At 42.7% G+C, this 20216-nt stretch overlaps 4 protein-coding genes and 1 pseudogene across 4 annotated transcripts in view; 2 read left to right on the top strand and 3 right to left on the bottom strand.

Moving 5' to 3' along the window:
- Positions 1-7767, bottom strand: part of tnksa (tankyrase, TRF1-interacting ankyrin-related ADP-ribose polymerase a) — a 158061-nt gene extending 150294 nt beyond the window's left edge. Inside the window, exons 1-2 of the mRNA XM_024431113.2 lie at positions 7277-7767; positions 3684-3908 (exon numbers count right to left, since the gene is read on the bottom strand). Of these exons, the coding sequence (XP_024286881.2) occupies positions 3684-3908; positions 7277-7724 (673 nt within the window). The 5' untranslated portion in view covers positions 7725-7767. The remainder of the gene's footprint in view (positions 1-3683; positions 3909-7276) is intronic.
- A 31-nt stretch (positions 7768-7798) lies between these two features.
- On the top strand, positions 7799-9863 carry LOC112257502 (heat shock protein 30-like). The gene has a single exon (XM_042326653.1). It carries the CDS (start codon positions 8873-8875, stop codon positions 9494-9496), a length of 624 nt encoding a protein of 207 aa, XP_042182587.1. The 5' UTR covers positions 7799-8872; the 3' UTR covers positions 9497-9863.
- An 845-nt stretch (positions 9864-10708) lies between these two features.
- Positions 10709-11692, bottom strand: LOC112257501 (heat shock protein beta-11). The gene has a single exon (XM_024431114.2). The coding sequence runs from the start codon at positions 11557-11559 to the stop codon at positions 10930-10932; it is 630 nt and encodes a 209-aa protein (XP_024286882.1). The 5' UTR covers positions 11560-11692; the 3' UTR covers positions 10709-10929.
- A 1083-nt stretch (positions 11693-12775) lies between these two features.
- On the bottom strand, positions 12776-13436 carry LOC112257270 (heat shock protein 30-like). The gene is made up of 2 exons (XM_042326351.1): positions 13360-13436; positions 12776-13226 (listed from the first exon to the last, which is right to left on the bottom strand). Exons 1-2 carry the CDS (start codon positions 13434-13436, stop codon positions 12842-12844), a joined length of 462 nt encoding a protein of 153 aa, XP_042182285.1. The 3' UTR covers positions 12776-12841.
- A 1113-nt stretch (positions 13437-14549) lies between these two features.
- On the top strand, positions 14550-20216 carry LOC112257269 (annotated as a pseudogene).

Genomic DNA, 20216 nt, shown 5'->3' with positions numbered 1-20216 from the left:
CAGGACAATGACCCAACACAATCACCCGTCCTCAACCCAATTGAGATGGTTTGGCATGAGTTGGACCGCAGAGTGAAGGAACAACAGCAAACAAGTGTTCAGCATATGTGGGAACTCCTTCAAGACTGTTCGAAAAGCATTACAGGTGACTAGCTAATGAAGCTGGTTGAGTGTGCAAAGCTGTCATCAAGACAAAGGGTGGCTACTTTGAAGAACCTCAAATATATTTTGATTTGTTTTACACTGTTTTGGTTACTACATGATTCCATATGTGTTATGTCATAGTTTTGATATCTTTACTATTATTCTACAATGTAGAAAATAGTAAAAAATAAAAACCCTTGATTGAGTAGGTGCTTCCAAACTTTTGACTGGTATTGTATGTACAGTGCATTCGGAAAATATTCAGACCCCTTGATATTTTCCAAATGTTGTTACATTACAGCCTTATTCTTAAAAGGGATTAAATGTTTTTTTCCCCCTCATCAAGCTATACACAATACCCCATAACGACAAAGCAAAAATAGGTTTTTAGAAATTTTAGCAAATGTATTAAAAATAAACTGAACTATTACATTCACATAATTATTCAGACCCTTTACTCAGTACTTTGTTGAAGCACCTTTGGCAGCAGTTACAGCCTCAAGTCTTCTTGGATATGATGCTACAAGCTTGGTACACCTGTATTTGGGGAGATTCTCCCATTCTTCTCTGCAGATCCTCTCAAGCTCTGTCAGGTTGGTTGGCAGCTCTGCTGCACAGCTATTTTCAGGTCTCTCAGAGATTTTCGATCTGGTTGAAGTCTGGGCTCTGGCTGGTCCACTCAAGGACATTCAGAGACTTGTCCCGAAGCCACTCCTGCATTGTCTTCGCTGTGTGCTTAGGGTCATGGTCCTGTTCGAGAGTGCGGTCCTGATCCTTTCATCAAGGATCTTTCTGTACTTTGCTCCATTCATCTTTCCTTCGATCCTGACTAGTCTCCCAGTCCCTGCTGCTGAAAAACATCCCCACAGCATGATGCTGCCACAACCATGCTTCACCGTAGGAATGGTACCAGGTTTCTTCCAGATGTGACGTTTGGCATTTAGGCCAAAGAGTTCAATCTTGGTTTCATCAGACCAGAGAATCTTTTTTCTCAATGTCAGAGTCCTTTAGGGGCCTTTTGGTAAACTCCAAGCGGACTGTCATATGCCTTTTACTGAGGAGTGGCTTCTGTCTGGCCACTCTACCATAAAGGTCAGATAGGTGGAGTGCTGCAGAGATGGTTGTGTAGTTACATAACAAAATGTGGAAAAGGGAAGGTGCCAGAATACTTTCCGAAAGTACTGTAATTTGGCAAGGTTATTATTGTTATCTATTCGCTGTTTAAAATGGTCTTTTACTGGGATAAAAGTAAGCTTGTTACCAGAGACAACTCATCTGAACGGGGCTTACAATAGATATCGTTTTGATTGTTCAGGTTCACCATCAGCAACATTTTTACATACACAGGATAAAGTTCCTCATTTCATAACAAGGACAGCAATCCACTTTTGCGAGGCGCCAAAGCTGGAGGAGAAAAGAAGCTCACTCCAAAACACCTTCCAAAAGGTCAAAATAATTAGATTTTGAGATGGGGGTGAAATCCAAAGTTGTGCTATATATTCATTGGCTATGTCATAGCTCATTTGTAAATTATAAATATTTATACATTACTAGCTCAAACACTTAATCTGCAAAAATGACAAGATAATTAGTGGGTGATGGTGATTTCAGAACCAAAGTGTGGGGACAAAAAAAACAGCTACATTGCCCCCCTCCTAATCTGATAGTGGTAATGGGATGGTAAATGCCTAGTCTCCCTTATGGCTAAGCTCAGGTGCCTAGATAATACATACACCATAGACATACATATTTTACTCACACACAGTCAGTTCCAGCTCATAGAGGCCCAGCTCATGAAATCCATCAGCAGCAATTTTTTATTTGGAAACTGGAAAATGAATGTGTTTATGCAACTAATGTAAGGGCATCGAATCGTATCGAAGCAAATTGCATTGATTTGTTCTCAAATCAAACCGCACCAAATAGTTTCAAACTGAAGCATATCGTTCCTGTATCAGAGCCCTTGTATCTGGATATGTATTGAATTGTCTTGAAAGGGTAAGATGCACAAGTGCTTTAAAATATTCTCCTCAATAATAATTGTCTGGGAAGAAAGCAGAGCCATCAGAGTAAGTCTGGATCGGAGTACTGCACATCAACATAATACAGCTCATTACCCACCAGTGGGTCTGGGAATTGCCAAGGAACCCTCATAATACTTTGGTGCTTACACAATATGTACTGCGATTCTCACGATTCTATATATGTCAGGGATCTCCAACAGGCAGATTTTAGTTGGCCCCCCACGTTTTCTGCGCAAAAAGATAATAATAATAATAAATTAATATTGTTGGATATAAAAGACTGTAAAAACACCAGCAAATCAGCTCTAAGTGATTTTACTTTTGGAAATCTGTTCCAAAGTACTCCCACGAATAAGAGAGATATATATGTGATAGTATACAAATGTAAGCAAGGTTTGAAATTATTATGTTTTAGTCAAATATTATATCTGCTTGGGATTCTTGCGTTCAATTTGTAGTCTACAAAAATTATTCGTAATTATGTTCCGGACCCCTGATCATCCGCTCAAGAAAAGAAAATGGCCCGCGGCTGAATCTAGTTGATGATCCCTGCTATATGTATTGCAACTCAATACCGCGAGTTTATTGCGATTTGATGTTCCAAACAAATTGCTCACTATATGTCTGCTGCAGAGACACGTTTTGATCAGTCAGGGAAATAAAAGTGCTGAAAACATGTTGGCTCTCTATTTAAAAAGATCGAGAACAAGCTATAGGATGAAAGATTCCTGAGTTATGGCAGAGGTACAGCCGACTAGCCATCTCTACCGTAATTTGTTTTACAAATAGATACTTGGAGTCAAATATCGATATAGTAGAGAACAAAAATGATATGCAACTATCGGTTCCACCCCCCCATTACTATCCAGCAGAGAGAATAATGTATGCTTCCCTGTGCCACACTGCTCATTTCACAGTAGAAAGACAGCAATTAGAAACCAGCTGCAAACACAAGAGCCAACAAATATAGTAGAACACAATTAAAAGAAATGGATGCTAAAATGCAAGGACTATATCATTACATCGATGGGAGATAAAGTATCTTGTCATTACATAGGCCTAAGTAAGTTACAAAGAGGCTTTAGTTTCTGCCCAGAGAAACTGTTCTGGCCTGATGTTCAAATGGTATGTGGTTTCTCTCCCTGCAGACAGGGAGACTGTCAGGACCAGACCGTTATGGCCTGGTCAGAAAATACTATTATGTCATTTGGGGTTGTGACTCATTGATGAAATCACTAGGTGGTGACATTTTGGGCTCAGTGTAAAACAACCTGGTTGAAAGTCTTGATGTAATACTCAGCAGCAGAGCAGACCATAGCATTCTCATTATCTCATATCAACTTCTAAAGCATTAGGCTAGTAATTGAGCCATCCATGACAGAGTAACCTTATATTTGCATTCAAAGACATGCTAGGCCTATATTATCTTACATAAAACTGAAAAAAGTTAGTTAAGTTAGCACAAGATGCAAAGCAAGCATATAAGTTGCATGTTGGCTTATAAACGGTTCTTACCGATGCACACGTCTAATTTGCCCTTGATGGCAGCCTCGTGGAGTGGTGTGTAGTTCCAGCTGTCCCGGGCGTTTGGGTCAGCACCCTGACAGAGGAGCAGGCTGACCACCTCAGCGTGGCCAAAGGAGCAGGCATTATGCAGAGGGATCAAACCTCCATCATCACGGGCGTGAACATTGGCGCCTGTCTCAAGGAGGTGCTCTACAACATCCTTCCTCCCAAATCCTACAAAGTAAAGGAAACGGTGGAAAGATTATCAGGTGTGCTGGGCCAGTTCCTGACCAAAACATATACATATACAGTACCAGTCAAAAGTTTGGAAACACCTACTCATTCAAGGGTTTTTCTTAATTTTTTTTTATTTCCTACATTGTAGAAAAATAGTGAAGACATGTAATACTACATGACTCCATATGTGTTATTTCATAGTTTTGATGTCTTCGCTTTAATTCTACAACATATAAAGCAGTAAAAATAAAGAAAAACCCTGGAATGAGGTGTGTCCAAACTTTTGTATTCAGACCCTTTGCTATGAGACTCGAAATTGAGCACAGGTTCATCCTGTTTCCAAAGATCATCTTTGAGATGTTTCCACAACTTCATTAGATTCCAGACCTGTGGTAAATTCAACTGACTGGACATGATTTGGAAAGGCACACACCTGTCTATATAAGGTCCCACAGTTGACAGTGCATGCTAGAGCAAAAACCAAGCCATAAGGTAGAAGAAATCGTCCGTAGAGCTCCGAGACAGGATTGTGTCGAGGCACAGATCTGGGGAAGTGTACCAAAAATGTCTGCAGCATTGAAGGTCCCCAAGAACCCAGTGGCCTCCATCATTCTTAAATGGAATTAGTTGGGAACCACCAAAACTCTTTCAGAGCTGACAACCCGGCCAAACTGAAAAATCGTGGGGAGAAGGGCCTTGGTCAGGGAGGTGACCAAGAACCCGATGGTCACTCTGACAGAGCTCCTCTGTGTGGTCTGCAGCCCTCCACCTATCTGACCTTTATGGTAGAGTGGCCAGACGGAAGCCACTCCTCAGTAAAAGGCACATGACAGCCTGCTTGCATTTTCCAAGAGGCACTTAAAGACTCTCAGACCTCTCTTTGGCCTGAATGTCAAGCATCACGTCTGGAGGAAACCTGGCACCATCCCTACGGTGAAGCATGGTGGTGGCAGCATCATGCTGAGGGGATTTTTTCAGCGGCAGGGACTGTGAGACCAGTCAGGATCGAGGCAGAGATGAACAGAGCAAAGTACAGAGAGATCCTTGATAAAAACCTGCTCCAGAGCGCTCAGAACCTCAGACTGGGACAAAGGTTCACCTTCCAACAGGACAACAACCCTAAGCACACAGCCAAGACAATGCAGGAGTGGCTTCGGGACAAGTCTCTGAATGTCCTTGAGAGCCCGGACTTGAACCACGATCGAACAGCTTCCTGAAAATAGCTATGCAGCGACGCTCCCCATCCAACCTGACAGAGCTTGAGAGGATCTGCACAGAATGGAGAAACTCCCCAAAAACAGGTGTGCCAAGCTTGTAGCGTCATACCCAAGAAGACGCGATGCTGTAATCGCTGCCAAAGGTGCTTCAACAAAGCACTGTGTAAAGGGTCTGAATACTTATGTAAATGTAATATCTCCGTTTTTTATTTATACATTCGCAAAAATTTCTAAAAACCTGTTCTTGCTTTATCATTATGGGGTAGTGTATAGATTGATCAATTTTAGAATAAGATGTGGAAAAGGTCAAGGGGTCTGAATACTTTTCAAAGGAACTGTGAGTATATTTTAGGAACTCAGTCATGGTCTCAACTTACGATTGTGATTAACACTAGCAGAATACACAAGTGCATTTCTAAATTTGGTTGTCCATCAGCAATTTCTCTTGTTACGTCAAGCAATCACTCAATTAGCCATGTCATCTAAACATTTTTAGATTAGATTGGTGGTCTAGCCATCAAACTTGTAATAATCATGGCTAGGGTTGCAAAGGGGCGGAAACTTTCGGGAAATTTTTCAAGGGAAGTTGAGCCTTGGCAGTCTGGCAAAGTACACTTCCAAGCAAGGGCTTTGGGATGGAGATGAGATATGTTAGCACGACTGCCATATTGCATCAGCCACCTGGTGGAAGGGACTTTGTGGACCTGAGGCTCTTTCCCGTTGTCTCAATCATCCTCCAAATCCCACCAACATTAGCCGCCTCAGAGCGCAACTGGTCCTTGTTTGGGAACACACACACACCAAAGCATGCAATAGGCTGACCAATAAAAGGGTTGAAAAATTGGTGGCCAGCCTTACAACGAGCCATCCTCAACAGGGTTGGAAAGAGGAGGCCCAGGGAGAAGGCATGGAAGCCTGAGCGGAAGACAACCAAAGCTTTAGTTTCTCGACTATCATTTCACAGATGCATGTTGAAAACGTTTTTGGGAGATGCGATGGATCATTGGGGATCATTCAATATTCCCTTTATTTTGTTGTTAAGTGAAATCATCCCATGTGAAGAGTCAACTCATTTACTTAAAATTCAATTCAGAACTAAATTGTTTTTATTTCTATTGGAAAGACGTAATAATTTGCAATTACATCTACTTATGATAAGGTAAAAGGTTTGTCTCCATATGATATGGTAAATGTATCCAATGCAAAAAAAACACCTCTATTTAAATGGTATTAATTAGCACATATTCCCACGGAAAGTTTCCACCTCTGAAAACTCCCCAAAATGTGCAACCCTATCATGGCAGAATACTGACTGGGAACACAGGGCACATGCCCAGTGGCCCTGCCCTCCAGGGGGGTCACAGATTGTGTTAGACATTCTCACACAGACATCATATTAAGATGGCAAAGGTCATTAAAATGTAAACAATTGCAGGTAATCTGCTTAATAGAAAAAATATATTTAAAAAATATGTGAGAGCCCCCCCCAACTAAATCTTGCTTAGGGGCCCTAAAAGGCTAGAGGCAGCCTTGAAGGTGTGTTTACCATCCATAGGACGTCCTGCCACGAATGTGTCACTAATACAGTGTAACACAACCTTCTATCATTATTTAACATATTTCCTTTGCTTATTATGAGAAGACATAATGGTTGTGTGTGTCACATCTACTTCTGTATTTTTTGTTTGCCTGCCAAATTCCTTGTTTAATACAAGGATATCTTACCAAGCCAACTTGCTAGTTAGTGATCTACAATTGTTTTTAGATTAATTACGCTGGCTGCCTGACTACTTGACAGGGCATGTACTTTTTTATTGCAACTTGCTGACTACAACTTGCTGGCTAATAGCACCCCGTACCCGAAGGGGAGTCCATTTTGTTTGACTAGCTGGCTAGGTCCTTTCGACAATCTAGCTAGCCTAACATTTGCTAACTAACTATCCAAGTTTGTAACCAACGTTTGTTAACTAGCTAACAAACCGAGTGGGCAAGATATCTATAAAAGTTTGGCCTCAGAAAACTTGTTAGTTAGGTAGTTAACTATTTACCGAAGTAGTTGGCTAGCTACTAGCTAGCAAAACAAACCAGCTCATCATAGTGAGCATAACATGACAATACGGGTCGCCAATACGCCGTCGTTAACGCTACCTGCAGCGAAGTGCAGAGGAGTGGATTTTCGACCAGCCATGTCCTTGGCATTGACGTTAACCGTATCCACCAGCCTCTTCACCCGCGATACATCCCCAGTGCGACAGGCTTCAAACAACTCTCTGAAAGCCCCGCTTGTCCCGCAGTCGCCGCCCGCGGGGCTAGTGCTGCCCGAGTCAGGACTGGGGCCAGCGCTAATGCCACCCCCGGTGGTACTAACGTTAGAGGAGCTGGTGCTACTGCTCAGGGCCGGGGCGGGGATATCGGGGGAAGCCGGAGTTAACTCCTGATCACCGGCGCTGTCTAGTTCAGCACCGGCTGGAGCCAAAATTACTCCACCACCGGGAACTGTAGGAGATCCCGGAGGAGTTGGGGAAAGATAAGTACTGCGAGATGGCGAGGATATGCTCTGTTGTTGCTGATGAGAAGGGCGACGAGGCGCCGCCATTTTTACAACAGTCCCACTGGGAACAAGAAATATATTGGCTAAACTTCCTGGAAGTGGAAACTGTAACTTCCGGTTTCGATTGTCGGCAGTGAAAATCGCCCCTAAAAATATTTTCATAACAGGCTTTCAAAACAGTATGTTTTAATATTTTTCTACTGTTTTAATCCCACATTTCTGATAAAGGAGCTTGTTATTTATAACAGTTTATTGTTGCTCTTTCAACCAGATTGACTAGCCAATTAACCAATACAATTCGATTTGAATAGACTAGGCAGGGAACCGGGGTGAGGCTATATAGCTGCTATACTATATAATCAACCTTTACATTTTTGCACCGTACGCAACCCACAGAATAGCATAAATCGTCTGTCCTATGAGATAAGGAAAATTCATTAAACTTAACACAATTTTCCTCTAGTCAGTGAAATTCAGTTTGCACATACTGCACAATGACTAAGCATGATATGTCCCTATGCAGATCACATTTTTCACTTAATCTCAAGTAGCCTGAGTCACTGCTAGGCTGCCTGTCCTGATATTGACATGGGCATGAATATGAAGCATATCTAACAGGCAATATCCGTTTCAGAAAAAAAAGCTTTCTTGCATGACTTGAATAGGAAATGTAATTTTCAATGAGCAGCTGAAATCACTGTCAGTCAGGTTGGCCTATATAGTTGTTCTGCCTTGCCATTCATAGCCTTGGAAATTACATATGAAAAATGAAAGCTATTTGAAAACTATAGTCTATAGTTACAATGGTGAAAATTGACATTCTGCAACCATTCTGGTCCTGCCCACTTGAACGTAAGCCTATGCTTTTTTAATCTTGGAGTGTATAAGGAAAACTTATGGGAGACGTACTAATGACCTGGAGTGCTGGGAAACACATAGAGAATATACCCAATATCATCACAGATAAAGGACGAAATATGTGCACAGCCTATTCTATTACTGAACATCCAAATGTAGAAAATTACTCCCACGGTGACACCCAGTGGAGAACTTAGGCAAAGACAGGAAAGTTCCTGAAGACACTGGAGCTACAAGTGAAAGAATATAAAAGATGTGAAACTCCCACTGCTTTGACAAAAACCAACACTGTACAATCTCAGAGCAAGGGGACTCAACATTAACATCGACTGAAGATGTTGTGCTCCCGAGTATTCCAGTCTTCCCTCAGCCCATTGATGGACTTTTACTGGCCTGTGCGCAGTCTTTGGCCAGAGGTCCAACCTCTTCTCTGCCAGCAGTATTTACTGCAGAGAAACATGCTGGAGATCAAGAGCAGTCTGGAGCTAATGGAGAAACATCAGCAGCACATCTTTGGAGAGATGGACCATGTCCCAGCCTCTGTGGTCATCCAACCAGTCTCCTACACGCTGGAGAAAGAGAGAGAGGGTTTTGCCCTGGCACTGGAGACTAAAGACTTCTCCCCAGAGGAGCTGTCTGTCAAGCAGGTGGGCAGGAAGCTGAGAGTCAGTGGGAAGACAGAGAAGAAGCCGGATGATGGGGAAGGCTCTTACTCTTCCAGATGCCAGGAGTTCAGACAGGAATTTGATCTGCCTGATGGGGTGAATCCTGAGACTGTCACCTGCTCCCTGGATCATGATGGGAAGCTCCACATCGAGGCTCGAAAGAATCCATCATCTGCTGAGGAGGTGGCTGAGAAAGTGGTGCCCATCAACTGTAGCCTGGATGTGAAGATGCCACAATTCCTAAGCTCACAGACAGAGGGCAGCAACATAGAGGGCAGCACCTCAGACACATAAGAGAAACAACAGAACACTATTTCACATAAAGACTGATCATATTATTATGATCATATTATTATTATTATTTTTTATTTGACTGGATGTTACATTTTCTAATCTATATTTTTATGGTTATGTAACAATCAATCTGAGATGCTATTTAATGGAATCAATCAAATCTATACATAATATTGCAGTCATTATCAACTCTTCAATTAATATCAACATAATGAGAATCGATAGAGGGGCTAAAGGCTGGCCTAAAGACTGACACTGTCTTCTTTATGGATTTTCTTGTTTTTCTACTGAATTATCTAAATGTCATGATATGTTTTGATAAAATGTGTAGTTTTGTTACCCAATAAAATGTTCAGTATACTTCTAAGACAGTTGTTAAATTCATTTTTGTGAAATATACCATTTCATTATGTTAGTTAGAGGGAAGTATATTTAACATTCAGGCCCATATTTTTTTGTTTATATATAAGCATATCATTATTAACATAAATAATCAGAAAAACAGTGTAAGTTCAGGACAACCTTACCAGACCTTTAATTGCAGTTACATGTTCAGGTCATGGGATAATTTCTTACTCGTCATCTTTTTGATATGCAGTGTTCACACTGCTCTTAACCTTTTACAGTGTTGTGAGAAATAGTTCAGATATGTCAGGATCTCTTCAGTGATATCATGACGACAACAACATGATTGGTGTAATCACTGCTACCACTCCACTCCTGTGACACTCAGATATTCTCTGGCACATTGGAACACTGTGAATATGACACTAACACAGACAGACACACACGGAACGATCCAGATCCTAGTAAATCACTATTATAATTCCTAATTCTTTGCACATAACATACTGTACATACACATAACCGGTTTGTGCACAACTAAATTAATCTAACACCATTTTGTTTAACTACCCTACAACCTTTTAACTACATTACTATAACTACCCTAACAACCTTTTAACTACATTACTCTAACACCATTTTGTTTAACTACATTACTCTTCATGAAATCAAACTCTGTCTTTTAATCCACTATTTGATTTTCAAGGCATCTATTGAAATGGAAAGTTTACCAGGCCAGAGCATACCCATCATACCAACTCAGGGACACGATTTAAATGGAAAAATATTAATTACCCAAATGCAACATACTGAAATACTGGTTTGTATAACGAAATTACATCAAACAAGGCAAAACATTGTAAAAAATAAAATAATAATAATACATTTATTGAATGTGCATAAACATTGGCTTTACATTCCATGCCATTGAGAATTATTGACGTTGCATTTGTCAAATTTGACAAAGAGCAATTTACCCGAGATAATTCACTGATGTCTGTACTGACTAGTATTCATGGGAGTTGTATATTATTGTCCAGCCATAAAGTTAATGGTATTAGTTATATCATGATACAGTGTCATCATAATCAGTCCTTCTTGGGCTCTGCCTCTACAGCAGTGCTCTCAGCTGCAGCGCCGGGTGAGGTTATGGCAGGTAAGCAAGTGATAGGAACCACTCTCTCATTGCCTTCTGTCACAGCAACCACTTTTGGAGCCTGGATCTGTAGCTGTCCATCGTTCAAAGAGCAGGTGACAGTCTCAGGATTCACACCTTCAGGCAGATCAAACTCCTGTTTAAACTCCTGGCATCTGTAAGAGTAGGAGCCCTTTCCATCATCCTGCTTCTTCTCTGTCTTTCCACTGACTCTCAGCTTCCTGCCCACTTGCTTGACAGACAGCTCCTCTGGGGAGAAGTCTTTAGTGTCCAGTGTCAGTGCAAAACGGTTGTTTTCTTTTCCCATCTGGAAAGAGATGGGCTTGAAGTCAGTTGAAGATAATGGGCCTTCAATGTCTTCAAAAATCTTTTGGTGCAGTCGTTGCATATATTCCATATTGTGCCTCATCTCCTGCATATTTCGCATAATTTCCTGCTCCATCTGGAAGAAGAGAGGCCGTGTCTCTGGCCAGAGACTGCGAACGGGCCAGTGGAAGTCCATGAAGGGGCTCATTGGGCTCATTGGATTGAGGGAAGGCTGCATCATGCTGGGGCAAAGCATCTTCAAATCAACTCTGTCTGTGTCGTTTCTACTGGTCTCTGTTGGTCTAGTCTCTCTGAGTGTGTTTCTGAGAGCTTATGTCCAGAGCAGACTAGGGCTCACAGCTTTTATCCTGTCCAGTGGAAAGTTCCAGTAGCATTCCATTTGACTGCTACATTAGTGTGTTATGACTACGCAACTTCTGTCATACTCCAAAACAAGCCCCTGGTAATACTGCAGTCGAACTGCCAAATGCCTCTGGGATATATCTTTGCTCTATTTACAGAGTGACCACAGAAGCAGGTCGGAGTCGCAGGGGCACATAACGTCCTACAAAGTTAGAAAGGAATCTATAACAGCTGCTTTGACATGCTGCCATTTTCTGTTCCTGAATAACCTTTTCCCCTGACAACAAATCCAAAGTATTCCTTATATCACTGTGCTTATGAAGATAACAAATCTAATATATGGTTTTGCCTTGAGTGATAGACATAGAATGAATTACAAGTGCACTTCAGCAATCTGTTCCCCTTATTGATATGACTTGCAGTAACTACATTAATATAGCTTCAGTCAGTATTTAACTTCCCTCAACACTCGTCAGATGTGACCCTGAAATTTACACCCCCACTGACGACATTGCTTCCTTACTCTGTCTCTAAATACAGCTATGTGGTTGTTGAGAGAGAAGATCACACAACCAAAAGATTATTCATAGTGTGTATTGAGTAGCATAATTAGTCATCACCTGTAATGCAATAATATGCTCGATTTGACTGTAGAAGAACTGTTAAGATTCTATTTGTGGGATGTTTCCAGCAACTTCTCCAAGTTAATTAACTGTTTAAAGGGGCACTTGATCTGGACACAGACTATTGCCATGGCCAATCAATTTTAAGGAACATATGGGAAGATGTCATAAGAGAAAAATGTGTTACTGTATTCCTAAACCATGGCATCAGATTAAATCCACTGAGCTTTTGGAGGAGACGCTAGAGGACTGAATATAAATCAGGACTATGACACAACATATTTGGGTTTTCTCAGACCTTTGTCAGGGTTACAGTAGGTCCTTTTCAATGACTTGCCAAAGACTGGGACTGAAATATTGTATGTGAAATAAGCTCAAAACAACTGTTATAAGTACTGTTGGTGCTTTTTATTGGTACACAAAAATACATTTAGTTTACATTTTATTGGGTAACAAAACAACACATATGAACACAACATTTCAGAGATAATGTTATAAAAAAACATGACAAAAATTGAAAGATGAGATTTGAAGTGAAAATAGGTTCAGTCTTTAGGCTATCAACTTTTTGCTGAGATATTGATTCCTCTGAGTGTCTATGTTGCTGCCCTCTGTCTGTGAGCTGAGGAATTGTGGCATCTTCACATCCAGGCTACAGTTGATGGGCACCACTCTCTCAGCCACCTCCTCAGCAGATGATGGATTCTTTCGAGCCTCGATGTGGAGCTTCCCATCATGATCCAGGGAGCAGGTGACAGTCTCAGGATTCACCCCATCAGGCAGATCAAATTCCTGTCTGAACTCCTGGCATCTGGAAGAGTAAGCGCCTTCCCCATCATCCGGCTTCTTCTCTGTCTTCCCACTGACTCTCAGCTTCCTGCCCACCTGCTTGACAGACAGCTCCTCTGGGGAGAAGTCTTTAGTTATGGTTCCTTTACTGACAGTTTAATTTGTACTGGGACTTTGGTAATGGGACTCAGAGCAGATGACTCAGGACAATGAATGAGACAGAAAACTGTGACTTTATCTTGTATTTGAATGAACTGTCTGTTGTGGGTTCTCTCCAGTACAGGTGACGGGATCTGTTTTCAAATTCAGTCACCAGGGAAACAGATTGTTGTCGGGTGGGCACCCAGTCTTTCCTCATAACTGTTGGCTGCCTGAGCCCATTCAGAACACACAGTGAGAAGGGAAGATAACGGTTCAGACAGCTGAGAAGGGAAGATAACGGTTCAGACAGCTGAGAAGGGAAGATAATGGTTCAGACAGCTGAGAAGGGAAGATAACGGTTCAGACAGCTGAGAAGGAAGATAACGGTTCAGACAGCTGAGAAGGGAAGATAACGGTTCAGACAGCTGAGAAGGAAGATAACGGTTCAGACAGCTGAGAAGGAAGATAACGGTTCAGACAGCTGAGAAGGAAGATAACGGTTCAGACAGCTGAGAAGGAAGATAACGGTTCAGACAGCTGAGAAGGAAGATAACGGTTCAGACAGCTGAGAAGGAAGATAACGGTTCAGACAGCTGAGAAGGAAGATAACGGTTCAGACAGCTGAGAAGGAAGATAACGGTTCAGACAGCTGAGAAGGGAAGATAACGGTTCAGACAGCTGAGAAGGAAGAACGGTTCAGAAGATGAGAAGGGAAGAACGGTTCAGACAGCTGAGAAGGAAGATAACGGTTCAGACAGCTGAGAAGGAAGGTTCAGACAGCTGAGAAGGAAGATCAGACAGCTGAGAAGGGAAGAACGGTTCAGACAGCTGAGAAGCTGGAAAGATAACGGTTCTGAGAAGGGAAGATAACGGTTCAGACAGCTGAGAAGGAAGACAGCTGAGAAGGGAAGATAATGGTTCAGACAGCTGAGAAGGAAGATCAGACAGCTGAGAAGGGAAGAACGGTTCAGACAGCTGAGAAGGAAGATAACGGTTCAGACAGCTGAGAAGGAAGATAACGGTTCAGACAGCTGAGAAGGGAAGATGAGAAGGAAGAACGGTTCAGACAGCTGAGAAGGAAGATAACGGTTCAGACAGCTGAGAAGGAAGATAACGGTTCAGACAGCTGAGAAGGAAGATAACGGTTCAGACAGCTGAGAAGGGAAGATAACGGTTCAGACAGCTGAGAAGGAAGATAATGGTTCAGACAGCTGAGAAGGGAAGACAGAGCTGAGAAGGGAAGATAACGGTTCAGACAGCTGAGAAGGGAAGATAACGGTTCAGACAGCTGAGAAGGGAAGATAACGGTTCAGACAGCTGAGAAGGGAAGATGAGAAGGGAAGAACGGTTCAGACAGCTGAGAAGGGAAGATAATGGTTCAGACAGCTGAGAAGGGAAGATAATGGTTCAGACAGCTGAGAAGGGAAGATAACGGTTCAGACAGCTGAGAAGGGAAGATAACGGTTTAGACAGCTGAGAAGGAAGATAACGGTTCAGACAGCTGAGAAGAGAAGATAGACTGCTGTCTTGCTGCTGGGTTGTGTTTGACCAGAGAACAGAGGACTCCTCTGCCCTGCAGTACTTCCAGGTAGCTTTACTGTACCAATCAACCAGGCCTTCAGAGAGACATACTGGTGGTGTACTAGGTTGTGACTAAACTCGTTCCTCCTTTACAATGTAGTTTTACGGCTGTCTATCACAACAGAATATGCTGCAGGATTATTTGAGGACAGCCACATATCAGAAGGCCATTCTGCTAAAGGAGACTTACCTTGTCCTTGAAGTCAGAGTAACCAGAACCTGATTGTCTGTTACTGCATGTAGATGAAACGTCTGGCTCCTTCTTGTAGCCAGGTAGTACTTGATGTTTCTCCATCATCCAGGCAGGAGCAAAGAGGGTGTATGCTGTGGAGGTCAGCCCTGTTGCCAAATTTGCAGAGGTAGTAAAGGGGTCTGTTTTTCTGCTGATCTGATTATGTTCCTATCAACCTTTCCAGGAAATGTGAAAGGAAATTATAAATTAGCATCCTTTTGCACTTTAGCATGCACCATTTTCAATCTATAACACCAGAACTCTTAATAATTCCTCAAAGGTGTGTACTGTATGATAAATAGGTGTTAACTTCAATAACATCATTGGTCTGTTGTGAAAATTGAACGCTCTGTGCTGCTTTGAAATCGGATTGATGTTTTTGCTGTTTCAGCAGCTTTAACCACTCAAGCCTAGAAAGAGAAAGGAAAATCTTAGAGCTTTGACCAGTGAATAAAAGTAATTTGTATTGCTTGGCCCAATAAGTCCCGGGTAAAGATGATGAATCACTTATCACAGTCCTAATCACCTGTGTCATAACCTCATGGTGTCTACATGGAGAGAAGAACAAACCCTTGATAAAAATCGCACAGCCCTGGAAACACTATCTCAGAGAGTCACACCTCCAGAACAGAACAGCCCCTATAACACGGACCTCCTGCTTCGCACACAGAGCATGAAATTCTGAGGGTATAATGACTTGAGGCTACTCTTGGCCCAGAAACCAGCTTGGGGGTGAAGGGAACATATTTTCATGGATGGCCTCTAGCTTAGCAGTCAGGCATAGTTCATACTATTATATTTCTGCTGCTTTACTGGTGTTTCTAGACCGCAACCAGATGTGTCCCTTCTACAGGAGGTTGGTGGCACCTTAATTGGGGAGAACAGGCTCGTTGTAATGACTGGTATCAAATACATCAAACATGGTTTCCAGATGTTTGATTTTATTCCATTTGCGCCGTTCCGGCCATTATTATGAGCCATCCTCCCCTCAGCAGCCTCCTGTGGAAGAAAGTAAACAAGGGACCACATTGCAGCTTATCGGCCAATAGCAGAACCCTATACTCAGTTGACAAATGCAATACAAAAAAAGAATTGCGGACCTCCATAATGTATTCCTGTTGGGGTGATTGCATGGTCTATCTGAGCAGGCTGAATCCCTATCATACTGTCTGCCTAAGCTGCGGTCTATATAAATAGTGTGAGCCTGGGACCACCCCTGTGGATGCTTGGCCAGCGTCAGTATGCATGTGCATGGGACACAGCCTCACAGGAACACTCCACAGGTCAAAGTCTGGAAATACAGGAAGGATGCTCTGCCACTCTCTGGGATGACGAACAACACCGAGAGAACCAACCAATGAATTATAGCAGGAGCGCAACTTGGGTTTTATTATAGCAAAATTGTCAGATAAACACTCCAAACAGCGTCACCCGACCGCTCAGAGGCGTCCGCATGGTCCTAAAGCACACCGTTGCCTAGTTTGCATCACATTCCAATTATAAAACTGGGGGGGTGGCCAAAATGCAATTTTAGAATGAGGGGGGACATGCCCCCTGTGAAAGTTACACCCCTGATTTATACACAAGATGGCTGAAAGCGGGCTCTGTTTTGGCACTCAACATTGTAAAAAATATTTCTGAAAATAGAAACACATTTAATGTCTATTTGTTTTTGCCACATTTATTATATTACAGATCTCTTAATGCATACTTAAATACATGTTATTTTGTCCTTGAAACATTCAATTACTGTAGAATTCCACTCATACCTATGGGGGACTGTGTCTTTTGAGGAGTGCCAATATGGACGACCGGTGGCTTCAAAGCCTCTCATTGGTCAATACAATGCCTTATTGAAACACTTTAAGAGAGGCTCCATCACACTCCCAGTCAGAGAATATTGCCTGGCCAGCTTCACCTGGTTTAAGTATAATACACTCTATGCTTCAGTCTCTCACAAATCTAAAGACCCAGCAGTCTGTCCCACTCACTCAGTGTGTGTGGAGCAGCTGCCCAGCAGCTCTCGCGTCAATAAAGCAACTCACTGTTTACACAGCAGGCAAGTGTACTGTACCAGAGCACTTTGAGGGAGAGTTTGCATGCTTGAGGGTTTACCAAAACATAATTTGTCAACAGCGGATTATCCTCTCTACTTTTAGCCAGCAGATGAATGTCTTTATCAAAGCCTCAGGAGTGCAATGGATTTTTAGTAACAGAAATCCATCTGACGCAAACAGAACCCTTCATTTAATTTGACCTTATGTTTTCTGATTCCCCTTCAGATGCTGGTCAAGAGCAATCGTCTCTCAGATAGGATCATAGTCCTGGCTGGGAAGATTGAGGAGCTGTTGTGCCCTGAGCAGATGGATGTGTTCCTGTTCCCAAAAAAGCTAAGGTAACTGAGCTAAACGACTACCGCCCCGTAGCACTCACATCCGTCATCATGAAGTGCTTTGAGGGGTCTCGACCGGGGTCTCGACCCCGCCCTGTGCAACTGGGTACTGGACTTCCTGACGGGATGCCCCAGGTGGTGAGGGTAGGCAACAACATCTCCTCCCCGCTGATCCTCAACACTGGGGCCCCACAAGGGTGCGTTCTGAGCCCTCTCCTGTACTCCCTGTTCACCCACGACTGCGTGGCCATGCACGCCTCCAACTCAATCATCAAGTTTGCGGACGACACAACAGTGGTAGGCTTGATTACCAACAACGAAAAAAACGGCCAACAGGGAGGAGGTGAGGGCCCTCGGAGTGTGGTGTCAGGAAAATAACCTCACACTCAACGTCAACAAAACTAAGGAGATGATTGTGGACTTCAGGAAACAGCAGAGGGAACACCCCCATCCACATCGATGGAACAGTAGTGGAGAGGGTAAGCAAGTTTTAAGTTCCTCGGCATACACATCACAGACAAACTGAATTGGTCCACTCACACAGACAGCATCGTGAGGAAGGCGCAGCAGCGCCTCTTCAACCTCAGGAGGCTGAAGAAATTCAGGGACTTGTCACCAAAAGCACTCACAAACTTCTACAGATGCACAATCGAGAGCATCCTGGCGGGCTGTATCACCGCCTGGTATGGCAACTGCACCGCCCTCAACCGAACTGTTTAAGGCTCTCCAGAGGGTAGTGAGGTCTGCACAACGCATCACCAGGGGGGCAAACTACCTGCCCTCCAGGACACCTACACCACCCGATGCTACAGGAAGGCCATAAAGATCATCAAGGACATCAACCACCGAGCCACTGCCTGTTCACCCCGCTGCCATCCAGAAGGCGAGGTCAGTACAGGTGCATCAAAGCTGGGACCGAGAGACTGAAAAACAGCTTCTATCTCAAGGCCATCAGACTGTTAAACAGCCACCACTAACATTGAGTGGCTACTGCCAACACACTGTCAATGACACTGACTCTACTCCAGCCACTTTAATCATGGGAATCGATGGGAAATGATGTAAATATATCACTAGCCACTTTAAACAATGCTACCTTATATAATGTTACTTACCCTACATTGTTCATCTCATATGCATACGTTGATACTGTACTCTATATCATCGACTGCATCCTTATGTAATACATGTATCACTAGCCACTTTAACTATGCCACTTGGTTTACATACTTATCTCATATGTATATACTGTACTCGATATCATCTACTGTATCTTGCCTATGCTGCTCTGTACCATCACTCATTCATATATCCTTATGTACATATTCTTTATCCCCTTACACTGTGTATGACAGTAGTTTTTTTTGGAATTGTTAGTTAGATTACTTGCTCGTTATTACTGCATTGTCGGAACTAGAAGCACAAGCATTTCGCTACACTCGCATTAACATCTGCTAACCATGTGTATGTGACAAATAAAATTTGATTTGATTTGATTTGATTTGATCTCAGAGCCTATTGTCACATGCTGCTGAACGAGAGGATGCTGGAGAGCTACCTTCACTCCAGGATGTGGCTCAAACCCATGGGTCAGTTCAGTCAGAGAGGAAAAGCGAGAGGTTTTACTCCACCCAAAACCTGTCCACGAAAACATGCCCACGAGATGAGGAATTTTTGTATGGGGGTCAATGAGTGTCAAATTTGGTCCCAAAAAAATGAATTGCTCATTTGCTACCTGGGACTTATTTGATTGAATAGAAGTTTCATAATGGTTAGGTTTTTACAAATGCATTGATATAAGTGGACTCACGTGGCATTGCAACAACTTTAAAAAATATAACCCATTTTAGCATGGACATCGCCATACAGATACAAAGATGAGTCATCTATCTCTATGGCCAGTTGTTCACATGCGTATTTGCCCTCTCATTGGCTAGAATGGTCCCACCTGATCTCACTTGCCACCCATCTTTGAGAACATGTATTTCCATTGTTGGAGTGGTCCCTCGACTATCTTGTCAATAGAATAGACAATATTTGGTTCAGTTCCAACATGGAAAGAGATGCCATTTCCCATGCTGCCATCAACCTGTGAATAGTTTTGTGAAAGTCTATCAAGGGGGCATTATTAGAACATCTCTGGTTATGTTTTGCTGATGAAATGTCTCACTTCTTCTCTTTATCTGTTCAGGTATGTTACCAAACTATAGTGACATGCATCTGGCTCCCTTCACTGACGAGCAGCTCTACATCAAGCACCATGAACGCTCCAGCTTCTGGCGAGAGAAAAAAAACACAACATATGAACAAGTCATGTTTTTTGCCATGGCAAAAAAAACAAAAAAATGAACAGGAAATGAGCTCCAAAACAAAAAAATCTAATAAAAAGTAGAACAGGAATTTAGTTTTAAAAATGCAAATTTCTCAGCATGAGATTGGCTATAACATTGCACATTTTTCTCTCTGTCCCATGGCAAAATGTGTAGAACTGTAGGGAGTTAGACGTTTCTCCCAAAACTGTGATATGCCAATGTAATCAGCCACCCACAGCTCCAGGTCCTACTGGAACTGGGCTGTGAACCCAGCCTAGCGGGTTTCCTGTCAATGTAAAGTCACAGGGACTTTTCAAATCAAATCAAACTTTGTCACATGCGCCAAATGCAACATGTGTAGACCATACAGCTTACTTTTCTCTCTGCAGGATGACAGTGTGGCTGTACACCACTCCTAGTGAACCTCTGACTCACTGGTACCAGGTCCACTGTCTCTTCCAGACCCCGCTGTTTGGCTAG

The sequence above is a fragment of the Oncorhynchus tshawytscha genome, linkage group LG09 (assembly GCF_018296145.1).
Source record: "Oncorhynchus tshawytscha isolate Ot180627B linkage group LG09, Otsh_v2.0, whole genome shotgun sequence".
Lineage (NCBI taxonomy): Eukaryota > Metazoa > Chordata > Actinopteri > Salmoniformes > Salmonidae > Oncorhynchus > Oncorhynchus tshawytscha.
This window is presented reverse-complemented; position numbering and strand designations above follow the sequence as displayed.

Coding starts and splice junctions, on each gene's coding strand:
- LOC112257270 (XM_042326351.1), bottom strand. CDS start 13,436: ATGAGGAAAGACTGGGTGCCCACCCGACAACAATCTGTTTCCCTGGTG. Junction 13,227..13,359: donor GAAAACAGATCCCGTCACCT/GTACTGGAGAGA, acceptor TTAAACTGTCAG/TAAAGGAACCATAACTAAAG.
- LOC112257502 (XM_042326653.1), top strand. CDS start 8,873: ATGTTGTGCTCCCGAGTATTCCAGTCTTCCCTCAGCCCATTGATGGAC.
- LOC112257501 (XM_024431114.2), bottom strand. CDS start 11,559: ATGCTTTGCCCCAGCATGATGCAGCCTTCCCTCAATCCAATGAGCCCA.